A 12786-nucleotide genomic window follows, 5' to 3' on the forward strand; every position below is an offset into this window, starting at 1 on the left:
TCTTAACTTTTATAAAGAATATCTCTTTGGATTTGAGACTTTAGTCTTTGCAACTTTACAGATCTTCTTTATGCACCAAGAGCTTGTAACACTCCAAAGAGAAAGGAAAACTTGAAATCACATCATATGACCCCTTTAATTTATTGGAAATGTCAATAACTGAAAACCAACAATCTTTCTTTTTCTTTAAAAAAAAAAACACAAATCAGGGGTTAAGGTTTATTTACATGTCCCAAAAATTGCTCATCTCATACAAAATGAACACAAAATGGAAAACATCTGATATAATATTTCGTTTGATCTCTTGATGTTGTCCTTTCAATGATAATTTGTTGAAAAAGAAGAAAAATCCCTTTTTAGGCCCTATTAACACTCTATATTTGTGTGAATTGGCAATTAATTATAATATTAATATTATATAAATATATGTAATATTTATTCTGCCCTGTTTTTTCTCTATCAGGCCAAATTCCCAGTCTTGTCAAGGCAGATATGTTTGACCCGGCTATGACTCGGTTGGTGGCTGTAAATTCCATTTACTTCAAAGGCCTTTGGAAGTCCCGTTTCCAAGCCCAGAACACCAAACCCAGAAGCTTTACTGCAGGAGACGGGAAGACATACAAAGTTCCCATGATGTCCCAACTCTCAGTCTTTAACATAGGTGAGATGGTGCGATTTTCTCCCAGGTGGCATCAGATATTACACTCACACACATTCAGAACGGTTGAGTAATAAAAGATTTTCCAGCCACATGATTCATGCCATTGTCTGGCTATGTGTAGAACTGTTTTCCAGAGACGGCGATGCAATAAAAACGTGGCTACTTTTTAAATCGCTGCGAACGCTGGAGTATTTTAACTTTACAGTTCCTCATAACGCAGCAGATGGGAATGAAATGGTGTACACTGTGAATTAATTGAATTCTAATGCAAACGCCAAGAGTGTTTGGCCATCGTCAGAAGGATTTAATCCATGAAAACACCAATAAACGTTTGCTGTTTTACTAGTTTTGATATAAGCACTTTACGAGCAGAGTAAAGTATTTTATAGACCGTACGAGAGGACTGTATTTATAAAGTTCACAGGGGTGACTGGGATATGATCACATGGGTTTGCTATTAGTTATTCAGGAACATTCATATATGCACATATTCTGAAATGTAGGTGCATACAACTAATATTTAATAGTTCAGTGTGCCGTTTCACTCTTGACTAGCAGCATGAATCTATTTATTTGTTTTCATTCTCTCTTCAGGTCAAGCAAGCACTCCCGAAGGTTTGAAGTATACAGTGATCGAGCTGCCGTATCATGGCAACAGCATGAGCATGTTCATTGCGTTGCCGTCAGAAGAGGCCACGCCCCTGTCAGCCGTCTTGCTGCACGTCTCCACAGCGACCGTCCAAAGCTGGACTAAACTGCTGGTCCAGAGGAGGATGCGCCTGCTGATGCCAAAGTGAGATTCCTGTCCTTAACCTTATTCTTTAATATTCACTTGGCCTTTTTTCCCTCTAAAGAAGTCAGCATCTTTTGTATGATGCAGTGTTATTTTAGAATGAATATATAGAATTTATAAATTATTATATAGGATTTATTAATATTTAGTCAATATTAATATTGACTAATACTAATTGACTGATATTAATATGACCATATTTTTTATTGAATATTAAGTAAATTATGTCCAAATTGAAAGTCGTAATTATGTTGAATTGATGAGATGCTAAGTCATATTAAGATAAAAATTATGACATTTTTGTCATAAATATGACTTTTTATCTAATTTTCGATAAAATTGATTTTTATCTTATAATTACGAATTATTGAATCATTTTGACTTTTTGTCATAGTGATTTTTGTATCTCATAATTATGATTCCGTATTACTCAGTATGTCATAAATGTGACTTTTTGTCTTATAATTATGATTTAGTATGTCATAATTATATTTTATCTATCTCATAATTATGAATTATTATTTAATCATTTTGACTTTTTATGTCATAATGACTTTTGCATCTCATAATTATGACTCAGTATGTCATAAATGTTTTTTTTTAAATCTCATAATTATTACTTTTCTGACTTAGAATATATCATCATTTGGATTTTTTATTTCATAATGACTTTTGTATCTCATAGTTATTACTTAGTATCTCATAATTTCGACTTTTTTTTATATAATTATGAGATAATCTTATAATTTATAACTCATATATAATCTTATAATTTATAACTCATATAACTATGTTATATGTTGAATTGATGAGATGCTAAGTCATAATAAGATAAAAATTATCACTTTTTTGTCATAAATATGACTTTTTATCACATTTTCGATAAAATTGATTTTTATCTAATTATGAATTATTTAATCATTTTGACTTTTTGTCAGTGATTTTTGTATCTCATAATTATTACTCCGTATTACTCTGTATGTCATAAACTGTGTGTGTTTACTCAGTATGTGACTTTTTGACTTATAATTATGATTTAGCATGTCATAATTATATTTTTTCTATCTCATTTTTTTGAATGATTATTTAATCATTTTGACTTTTTATGTCATAATGGCTTTTGTATCTCATAATTATGACTCAGTATGTCATAAATGTGATTTTTCAAAATCTCATAATTATTACTTTTCTGACAGAATATATCATCATTTGGCTTTTTTATTTCATAATGACTTTTGTATCTCATAGTTATTACTTAGTATCTCTTAGTATACTTAGTATATTAGTATACTTAGTATAATTTTGACTTTTTTATTTAATTATGAGATAATCGTATAATTATGACTCTGTATGTCATAATTTTGACTTTTTGTCATAATTTTGAGATAATCTTATAATTATGACTCGGTATGTCATCATTTTGACTTGTTAATCTCATTAATATGACTTTTTATCTAATATTTATATTTTATAGTTACAAAAATGGGTTAAGATTTGTAATAGTTTAAGTTTCAGTTAACAAAGAGGTAACAATACCACACTAGTATGATCTCTACTGCGTCTCACATACTTTTGGGACTCATGGGTTCTGTCTGTCTCCTCTTCTTCGAGTAGATTCACAGCTGAGGAAGAGGTGGATTTGGAGGGTCCTCTCACAGCGATGGGAATCAAAGACATCTTCAGTCAGACCAAAGCTGATTTCAGTCACCTGAGTGAGTGACAGCTGTCAGTCATACGCAGCATTTTCTTCATGAATTCATTTTATGTGCTCATTTTTTTGTGTTTGACCGAGTGATATCATTGGCTGTTGACTGTGAACTTCAGCCGCATGAATCACGTCTCTCAGTGGAGTGTGAAAATGAGTCAGAGTGACTCTGTTAGTGCACTGCTCACCATCCAGAGACGCTCCCAGATGATCTCTGAAGAGATAATTCTCCTCAAAGCCTACGCTTTATTACCATAATTCATGCTGTTAAACCACAAACTTTAACCTGAATTGCAGCGAGCAGTGAATCACCGTGCCTTTTCACTTTCAACTATTAAGAAATGTCATAGTTCACCCAGAAATGAAATCTTATCATCATTTACTCAACCACATGTTGTTAGAAATTCAATGGAGACACAAAAGGAGAATTTTTTCAATACAAAAACAGTCTCCAAATAGGATCCAAAACTGGCATAAAAGCTCTTTCTGGAGCTTGACAGGCATGTTCACTATGAAATGTCATTGAATATTCTCCAGAAGAAAGTAATTTGGGTTTGGAATGACAGCAGGAGGAGGAAATGATGACAGAGCTATCACTGTGACAGGATTTAAAGCCCTTCACATTCTTAAACTTTGACTTTTGTTCTTTAGAAAAGCTGGATTCGTTTAGCAAAGGCAGAAATTCAGTGTTACAGAAGCCCATTTCAGCTACAAGATAAATGATAATTATGACATAAAAAGATGAAATTCTGCCATAATTATGAGATTGAAAAGTCAAAATTATGACATAAGTAAATTGACAAATTCAAATTGTTGTCATAATTGACTTTTTTCCTCATCATTTAGATTTTTTTCAATCATAATTTCAATGTTTTGACAAGTGACTTTTTATCTCATAATTATGACTTAAGCCCGGTTCAGACTACACGATTTTATGACATTATTTTGAACATTTATGATGTTTCCTTGAGGGACTGCTGTGACTACTTTCTTTTTTTGGGCTTTTCTGATGACAAAACACGCTGTTTGCTAGCCATTGTTTGTTTACGCTCGACTTTCTATTGAATAATTATGACTTAGTCTTGACTTTATCATAATTTATTTTGTTTATCTCATAATTTTTACTTATCTCATAATTATGACTTTTGTATCTCATAATTATAATTTAATTTGATGTAAGTTTGATTTTTTTATCTTGTAATTATGGTTTAGTATTTCATAATTTCGACTTTGTCATAATTATGACTTAGTATGTTATCATACTAGGTCATGAGATATATTTTGACTTTGTCATAAGTATCACTTTTTATCTCATAATTGACTTAATGTCACATAATTTTGACTTATGACTTGATATGCCATCATTTTGACTTATGTTATAATTATGACTTACAACTCATAACTATGACTAAGTATGTTGGCTTTGTATCTCATAATTATGACTTTTTATCTTATAATTATGACTTGGTATGACAACATTTTGATTTTGTCATAATTGCGACTTTTTATGTTATAATTATTATGTTTACCAAAACATGATTTTACTTTTATGTGGTGGAAATGGGCTTCCATACAATGTTGAGTGAATCAACCTTGAAAATATCAGAAACTGCCAAAAGAATGACCATCTGTGGGGAAAAACAAAAAAACGAGAGAAGCAAATATGAGAACATACCAGAGTACAGAGAGAAAGACACTATAAATGAAGATTCATGTCAGCTAGAGGAAGGAAGGAAGAGGTTTTGCAAGCAATGTAGGCCGTAGTGTTTGAGATGAAGCTAGCAGAAATACTATCTCAAACCTGACCTGCGGCTCTGGCAGTCTGAAGTGTTCTGTTGCCCCCGTGTGGCAGTCTGATGTAATGACATGCATTCAGTGTATGAATGAAGCTTCTGTGTGCAGCTCTGGCAGTCTGAAGTGTTCTGTTGCCCCCGTGTGGCAGTCTGATGTAATGACATGCGTTCAGTGTATGAATGAAGCTTCTGTGTGCTAAAGCTACATGCTGTAAGTAAAGACTTCTGTATTTGTGTGTGTGTAACAGGTTCAGAGTCTGTCTATGTGTCCAAAGCTCTTCAGAAAGCCAAGATAGAGGTCAATGAGGATGGAACCAAAGCCTCTGCCGCCACCAGTAAGTTACTGTGTCACACGATGTCCTCGGTTTTTAAGTTGTTAGTAACTCTCAATCACTGGACGTCCAGCAAGACCCTTCATCTGTGCTCATGATCCTAGTATGATATGAAATTCTAATTTTTAGCTGCAATCTTGCACGCCCGATCTTCTCCTCCGTGGGTGACTGTGGACAGACCGTTCCTGTTTCTCATCAGACACAATCCTACAGGTACACACACCTCCAGTGTATGGGCTTTTTATTGCTTTATGAAACTGTAATATTAAAATGTTCCTGGTATGAAAAATGCATCTCAAATCTGATCTCGTTCTCTTCTCAGGAACTATTTTGTTTGCTGGCCAGATCAACAAACCTTGAGCCAGAGATCAGAGGAGATTCGATCAGTGGTCGACACACACACACACACACACACACACACACAGAGACAGACAGACAGACACAGACAGACAGACAGACAGACAGACAGACACAGAGAGACAGACAGACAGACAGACAGACAGACAGACACAGACAGAGACAGACGAATATATTAAACTTTTGTCTTGGACTGCGTGTCCTTTTCCCACTCAATTTCTCAAGCGTCTTTTTACCCTCATTTTGACTTTGTCTTTGTTATTTTTATATTCTTGAGGAACATTTTATAAGATTTTATACATGGTTTATAATTTGTGTCTAATGCAAAACTTTCTCACAAAATGTGTGCAACTTAAATGCTGATATAACTTTTGTTTAACTTTTTTGTCCTTAATAAAATGTCAGTTTATTTGTCACATTAATGATATATTGTCCTGCATTGAGTCTTATTTGATTAAATAAGGTACTTAAACTGGTTCACCTTGTTTTTTTTTCTAACTAAAAAACATTTGTTGTTTATTTAATAAACAATATTCAAGGTAGTTGCTTTGGTAGTCTTATTTTTTATGCTTGATTAATATTATATTACATGATATATTAAATGTTTCTTTAAAAAAACACTGATATATACTATTAATAATACATACTACTTGCAAGGCAAGTTTACTTATATAGCACATTTCATTCACAATGCTAATTCAAAGTTAAACGTGATAAAAAGGTTCATGACAAATAAATTCATAACAAATAAAAATATATATTTGTACTATATAGGTATACACACACATTTATACTAATGTTAGGTTATTTATATGTCCAATTACATAGAATTATCTAAGAATAATAATAAAAATAATAATTGTTGATAAAATATGTGATAGACGTTGATACATATTATGAATACTAAAGATTATAAAAGGCAATTGCTATAAATCCAAAAATATATTTAAAATAATTTATATATAGGATGCAAAAGAGGTTCATATATATTTTTACTATAATATTTGTTTTATTTATATTTTATTGCATTTATACTATATTTATGTTATATTTATACTTAAATATATTCACATAATAAAAACAACATTCATGTAATGCACAATGTTGATAAAATATTAGACGTTGATATATTAATACGAATACTTATTAATAATTATTCTAAGCAAATTATATATTAAAATATCCATATACAATATTTTAGAATTTATTCTACACAATATTAAAATTATACAGCGTAGTTTGGTCGCAGAAGTAAACCGCGGCCGTTACGCAGTGTTTGTGTGTTTTTATCGTGCGCGTTGTCACGGAGCGTTACGGTAGCTCGCGCTGTTGTGGTTGAACTTCCCGAGCGCTCAGCTGACTCGAGAGGAGGAATCATCGCGCGCAAGGAATCAAGGGGAAAACAGCGATGGCGGCGGAGATCCATTCCAGGCCTCAGAGCTCCAGACCCGTCCTGCTGAACAAGATCGAGGGCCACAGCGACGGAGTGAACGCGGCCGTGCTGATCCCGAAGGAGGATGGAGTTATCACGGTCAGCGAGGACAGGTACACCCGCGCCGGACAACCGGTGGACACGCGACAACATCATCATGACCATTAACGCTCTCTGAACACTCAAATCAACACTTGCTTGCTTGCTTGCTTGATTAATTCAGCTGTTTATTTCTTAAGGAACGTGCATTATTACTCTCTCATTATTACTTTTTTACGATACATGGTATCACGATATACCATAGTACTAAAGGATTACCATGTTTACATAGGGTGCTTCCATAGTGCAAGTCCAAAACATCATGCTACTGTTTTTTTTTTTTAGTGAAGCACTTGAATGTGACAAACTACTGTTGTTTTGGTTTTAGATGTAAACATGAATTATTGTGAATTACCGTATTAATCATAATTTCCATTAGTCGTGTAGAAAGCACACGTACATCACGGAGACGTCTATTTGACATCTGCAAGAGGTATTTTTTAGAGTGCTTCCCAGATAGCACACATACTGTCTGTTAGAGATCTCTTGATCTGGAAAGCATCTGCTGTGTACAAACATCTGACAGACGTATTTAAGATGTCAGTTTTACATACATTCTAAATCATAAACATCTTAAAGACATCTAATAGACGTCTATTTGACATCTAAAAGGAAACGTCTTTGTTTCTTTCAGGACGATTCGAGTTTGGCTGAAGCGGGACAGTGGACAGTACTGGCCCAGCATCTACCACACTGTGTCCTGTGAGTATCATTTCACCCAAAAAAATGAAAATCGCAAACTTTTACGTCTCAGATATAGCGAGACTAGGTTTGACGTGAATGACACAGTGAACGTCATCAGTTGCAAGTAAATTAAGAAATTTAAAATAATTAATTCTCATTGTTCACGTGCAGTGGAATGTTCGCTATGGTCACTCTGTTACCATAGCAACCATATCACATCTTCATATCTCACATATATTCCCCCAGTATCATCAGTAAGTGTGCACATTTTTAATATGCAATTGCTCTTTTTGTTTGAGCAGCTTGTCATGTCAGATTCCAGCTGGAGCTGTGTTTGAGAGAAATAAATTGAGAAAATTAGGAGTGTTGGAGAAAAATTGTTCGGAAACTGTTATTTATTTAATATAACAGTATTTATTATTTTTTTATTTTTAATCAAATATTTATTTTTATTTTGTTATTTATTTTTCATCTAATATTTGTTATTTTTATGTTAGCTTTATTTAATTACAATTTATTATTTTATTTTAGCATTATTTCAATTAAAGAAAAATAATTTAGTTATTAGTTAAAAAGGCAACATTTTCATTTAAGTTTTTCATGTAATATTTATTTTATTTTAGCTTTATTTCAATTGATTTTTTGTTCATTTATTTTAGTTTTAGTTTTTTGTTAACAGTAACAACACTAGTCAGACACAGATGTTGTTTTCGGTGCCATTAGTAGCACAGATTGACACACTTCACCTGTAAGCAGCAGAAATCGGTGATGAAGTAGGTCAAGTTTTTCTGTTTGTGTCCAGCTCCGTGCTCCTGTATGTCATATCACCATGAGAGCAGGCGGATCTTCATAGGCCAGGACAACGGGGCTGTTGTGGTGAGTGTCACTGTATCACCCCCCTGAGGGCAAAGGTGTTTACAGATCTCTAATGTTTTGTCTCTATGGCTAAGTTCACACTGCAGGCAAATGTGGCCCAAATCCAATTTTTTTGCTCACACGTGACTCGGATCTGTTTTTGTCATGACCGTGTGAACAGCACAAACCGCATGGAATCTGATCTTTTCAATTCCGATTTGTGCCACTTCCATATGTGGTACTAAATCCGATCCATGTCAGATGTTTTGCAACGCGACCGCAGTGTGAACAGTCATGTCGGATTTCATGCGACTTTTACGTCACTTTAGATCGACATTCGTCATAATTCCGCACTGACGGGAGACACTTCAAAGATTTTTACATATATACAAACAAAACATGAGGGCTCGTATCATAAAAGTTTCAAAACTCTGCTGTCTTTTGTAATTTCCTTGTCTTTATTTTTCATATTGCCTGCACATAATTTCGCCGGATTCAGCAGCAGATCACACTATAAATAAACGCATAATCGCTTACTTTATATCCTCCGTGTTTACTTTCGTATGACAGCTCGCTGCGCAAGTGTTGCCAAATCCACAGTTTCCCCGCGGAATTAGGCTACTTTTCCACTGTTGCCGCGGGATGTCTTTCAACTTCATGGGTCGACGCGACCCCACTAACGCGATATTTATCCCCCTGAACATGGTTGTGCTAGTTTTGGACTAGTTTTGAGAAGCAGTTGGGCGGATTTTGTTGTAAAAACCTGGAAACCCTGTTCGTATTGTTCTTTTGCGCATGCGGGTCAGTTCAGAACCATGATCTGTTCACACTGTAAAACTGATATTGGCCACTTTTAAAACAACAATGTGAACAGCTACACAAAAAAATCGGATCTGAGAAAAAAAATCGGAATTGAGCACTAAGGCTCGCAAGTGTGAACGTAGCCTATGTCTCCTGTCTTTTCATACGCTTGTAAGTCAGGGCAGCTGTGCGTATATGTATAAATATGTATATGTAAATAGTACGTGTGTGTATCAAACTCGCCATCGTGTGATTCCCAACGTTTTTTCTGTGGAGCACAAAATGAGATGCTTAGCAGAATGTTCACACTGCTCTTTTTACATGCATGTTTTTATTATCAAAAAATACAGAAAAATCTAGAATATTGTGAAATATTTTTACGATTTAGAATTGGTGTTTTCTATGTGAATATGTTGTAAAATGTCATTTATTGCTTTGATGCAAAGCTGAATTTTCAGCATCATTACTCCAGTCTTCAGTGTCACATGATCTTCAGAAATCATTCTAATATGCTGACTTGCTGCTCAAGAAACATTTCTGAAACCATGATTCATTTTTTCAAGATTATTTGATGAATAGAAAGTTCTTTACTGTCACTTTTGATTAATTTAATGCATCCTTGCTGAATAAAAGTATTAATTTCTTTAAAAAAAAATCATACCAACCCTAAACTTTTGAACAGTAGTTTATATAGGCATTGCAGACAAAACGCACCATAAAAGTACTCAGCAGAAGACTTGAAATATAGTGCATAAATGGTGATTTTTTTTTTTGTCCTTTTTGGGTCTTGAGCACCAGATCAGTGTATAGAAAAGAGGACTCTGAACACTCTCATTTTGTGTTTCATGAAAAGATGAAAGTCATCTGAGTTTGTGGCCACATGAGGGTGAGTAAGTGGATCAACTAAGCCATTGTGTCATTTTTCTCTAATGTTCTTTGTTTCTGTCTTACACAGGAGTTCCTCATCTCAGAAGACTTCAACAAAATGAACCATGTCAAAACATACCCAGGTAAAACCAGAGGCTTGTGGGAAGTGAATTAGGAGTCATTTCCTTTAGTGTACTAACACCCTTTAGACGATGGGTAGGATTTCCCTTCCAGCAGAGCGCTGAAGTGTGTTTGTATGACACGTGTGCACTCTTGTCTCCTGGGTGTGTGTGTGTGTGTGTTTGTTTCCTTGAGCGAGAAACACACACACACACACTTGCTACTCTACTTACTTTGGGAGAGTCAGTGGGTGATCAGTACAGGTCATGATAAAAGCATCTGCTGGATGAGCACTCAGAGCGGCTCTATGCTGGGACGCCACAGCTTCGGCTCATGGGCTTCCTGTTTACAGTATCCTTCACTTCAGTCTCTCACTGAGAAGTATTTACAGGCATTTTTACATTTTATGTATATTATATTATATTGCTTTCTGTGAATCTCAGTGGTTTCTATCATGGTAGTGTGCAGTGCTGGATGTGACGTGTCAATCAATATTTTTTATATATGAAGAGTTTGGTTCCAAAACACTATAAATCCATTTTGATTAATTTGAGTAAAAATGTGTTTTCTTTACCAAGAAAGTGGCAAGAGGAAAACCACTATTTTCTCATAACTTTCACGTAGCATCTTTAGGTTATAATAACATTAAAAATTCATATCCAGATTTTGATTTTCAAAGATTTATTATAAAATTTTATTATTTTTTCCCAAAATGCAATAAATCCATTGAATCAATATAAAAGTTATGTTTTACATTGAAACTGTTGAAAATACACAACATAGTAAGTTGATCCACATGTGACAGCCTCTGAACTTGGTCAATACTAATCTTATATACAGGCGCTGGACTAAAAATGCATTAAATCAGTCATCGCTCCCAAAATGAATTCAACGGGTCATCTTGTTAATGCTATAAATTAATTACAACAATAAAAGAAAATTTCATCATGAACATACATGAACAACAATATCACATTAAACCACAGAAATTCCAAAATGATATTTCCCTTACATTCAACTTCCAAAAGTGCATTCATTTTTGCCATGTTACATTCATTAATTTGACTAGTGCTATACGCTGTATTAACAAAAACATTAATGGCATTAATAAAAACACTTATGCTGACAAGCTACGCAATACTGATTTTGTCGGAAACTCAATTTTTAAAAAAAATTACATTTATCGCGTTTTGGAACTCTTTATATATTATTAAAAAGTAACAATGTAAAGTAATTATGTTTTGTTTGGAGCAGTGCAATAGTGTAATACTCTAATATGGAAAATAACTTCCCCTAACTCTGGTAGTGTGTGTTTTGTAGAGTTGATGTATCTATGTTCACCAAGGCTGCATTTATTTGATCAAAAATACAGTAAAAACAGACATATTGTGAAATATTATTACTATTTAAAATATTTGTTTTCTATGTTAATATATTGTAAAATGTAATTTATTTCTGTGATCAAAGCTGAATTTTCAGCATCATTACTCCAGTCTTCAGTGTCACATGATCTTCAGAAATCATTCTAATATGCTGATTTGCTGCTCGAGAAACATTTCTGATTATTATCAGTGTTGAAAACAGTTGTGCTGCTTCATATTTTCGTGGAAACCGATGGATGTATGCATTTATTTTTTCTGGATTATTTGATGACTCGAAAGTTCAAAATAACATTTTATGTTTGTAACATCATAAATGCCTTTACTGTCATTTTTTGTCAATTTAATGTCTTTGCTGAATGGAAGTATTATTTCTTTCAAACTTTTGAAAGGTAGTGTAACTGCTCATGAATATCTAGTTCCTGAATGATCTAGCAATAATCTTGCTAAATTTGGTTGAACAGAGTCATTATGCGTTTAAATGGACTGGCAAATAATTTAGTGTTATAAACTGTCTTAAGGTTATTATTTCTTGACCACACATGTAGATATGATAGCGATACCCAGCATGCCTTTGTGGGAGATCATTCAGGGCAGATCACTCTGCTGAAACTGGACGAACAGACATGTTCTGTCATTACTACACTAAAGGGACATGAAGGTAAGACAGCTAAAAATACACACACGTTTACCCTGCTTATTTATATATATAAAAAGCCTAATTGAAAAGCTGAAATTGTTTTAGTATTCTGGCGTAATCTTTTTTTTTTATTATTTGTAAAATATTAAAAGTAATAAATAATTATAATAATGTTTTATGGTACTAAAGTTAAATCATGAATTTCTGTAAAGCTATATATATATATATATATATATATATATATACTTTAACACATTATTTAGTTAGT

General features: G+C 33.6%; 2 protein-coding genes across 2 annotated transcripts in view; both read left to right on the top strand.

Moving 5' to 3' along the window:
• The window catches only part of LOC107733929 (glia-derived nexin-like), a 10979-nt gene extending 5253 nt beyond the window's left edge, over positions 1 to 5726 (top strand). The window contains exons 4-9 of the mRNA XM_016545781.1: positions 464 to 661; positions 1256 to 1454; positions 3069 to 3166; positions 5201 to 5287; positions 5414 to 5497; positions 5607 to 5726. Of these exons, the coding sequence (XP_016401267.1) occupies positions 464 to 661; positions 1256 to 1454; positions 3069 to 3166; positions 5201 to 5287; positions 5414 to 5497; positions 5607 to 5644 (704 nt within the window). The 3' untranslated portion in view covers positions 5645 to 5726. The remainder of the gene's footprint in view (positions 1 to 463; positions 662 to 1255; positions 1455 to 3068; positions 3167 to 5200; positions 5288 to 5413; positions 5498 to 5606) is intronic.
• A 1262-nt stretch (positions 5727 to 6988) lies between these two features.
• LOC107733918 (WD repeat and FYVE domain-containing protein 1-like) overlaps positions 6989 to 12786 on the top strand; it is an 11123-nt gene continuing 5325 nt past the window's right edge. Inside the window, exons 1-6 of the mRNA XM_016545772.1 lie at positions 6989 to 7186; positions 7807 to 7874; positions 8659 to 8732; positions 10468 to 10549; positions 10724 to 10850; positions 12427 to 12539. Of these exons, the coding sequence (XP_016401258.1) occupies positions 7050 to 7186; positions 7807 to 7874; positions 8659 to 8732; positions 10468 to 10549; positions 10724 to 10850; positions 12427 to 12539 (601 nt within the window). The 5' untranslated portion in view covers positions 6989 to 7049. The remainder of the gene's footprint in view (positions 7187 to 7806; positions 7875 to 8658; positions 8733 to 10467; positions 10550 to 10723; positions 10851 to 12426; positions 12540 to 12786) is intronic.

The sequence above is a fragment of the Sinocyclocheilus rhinocerous genome, unplaced genomic scaffold (assembly GCF_001515625.1).
Source record: "Sinocyclocheilus rhinocerous isolate Xijiao unplaced genomic scaffold, SAMN03320098_v1.1 scaffold1091, whole genome shotgun sequence".
Taxonomy (NCBI): domain Eukaryota; kingdom Metazoa; phylum Chordata; class Actinopteri; order Cypriniformes; family Cyprinidae; genus Sinocyclocheilus; species Sinocyclocheilus rhinocerous.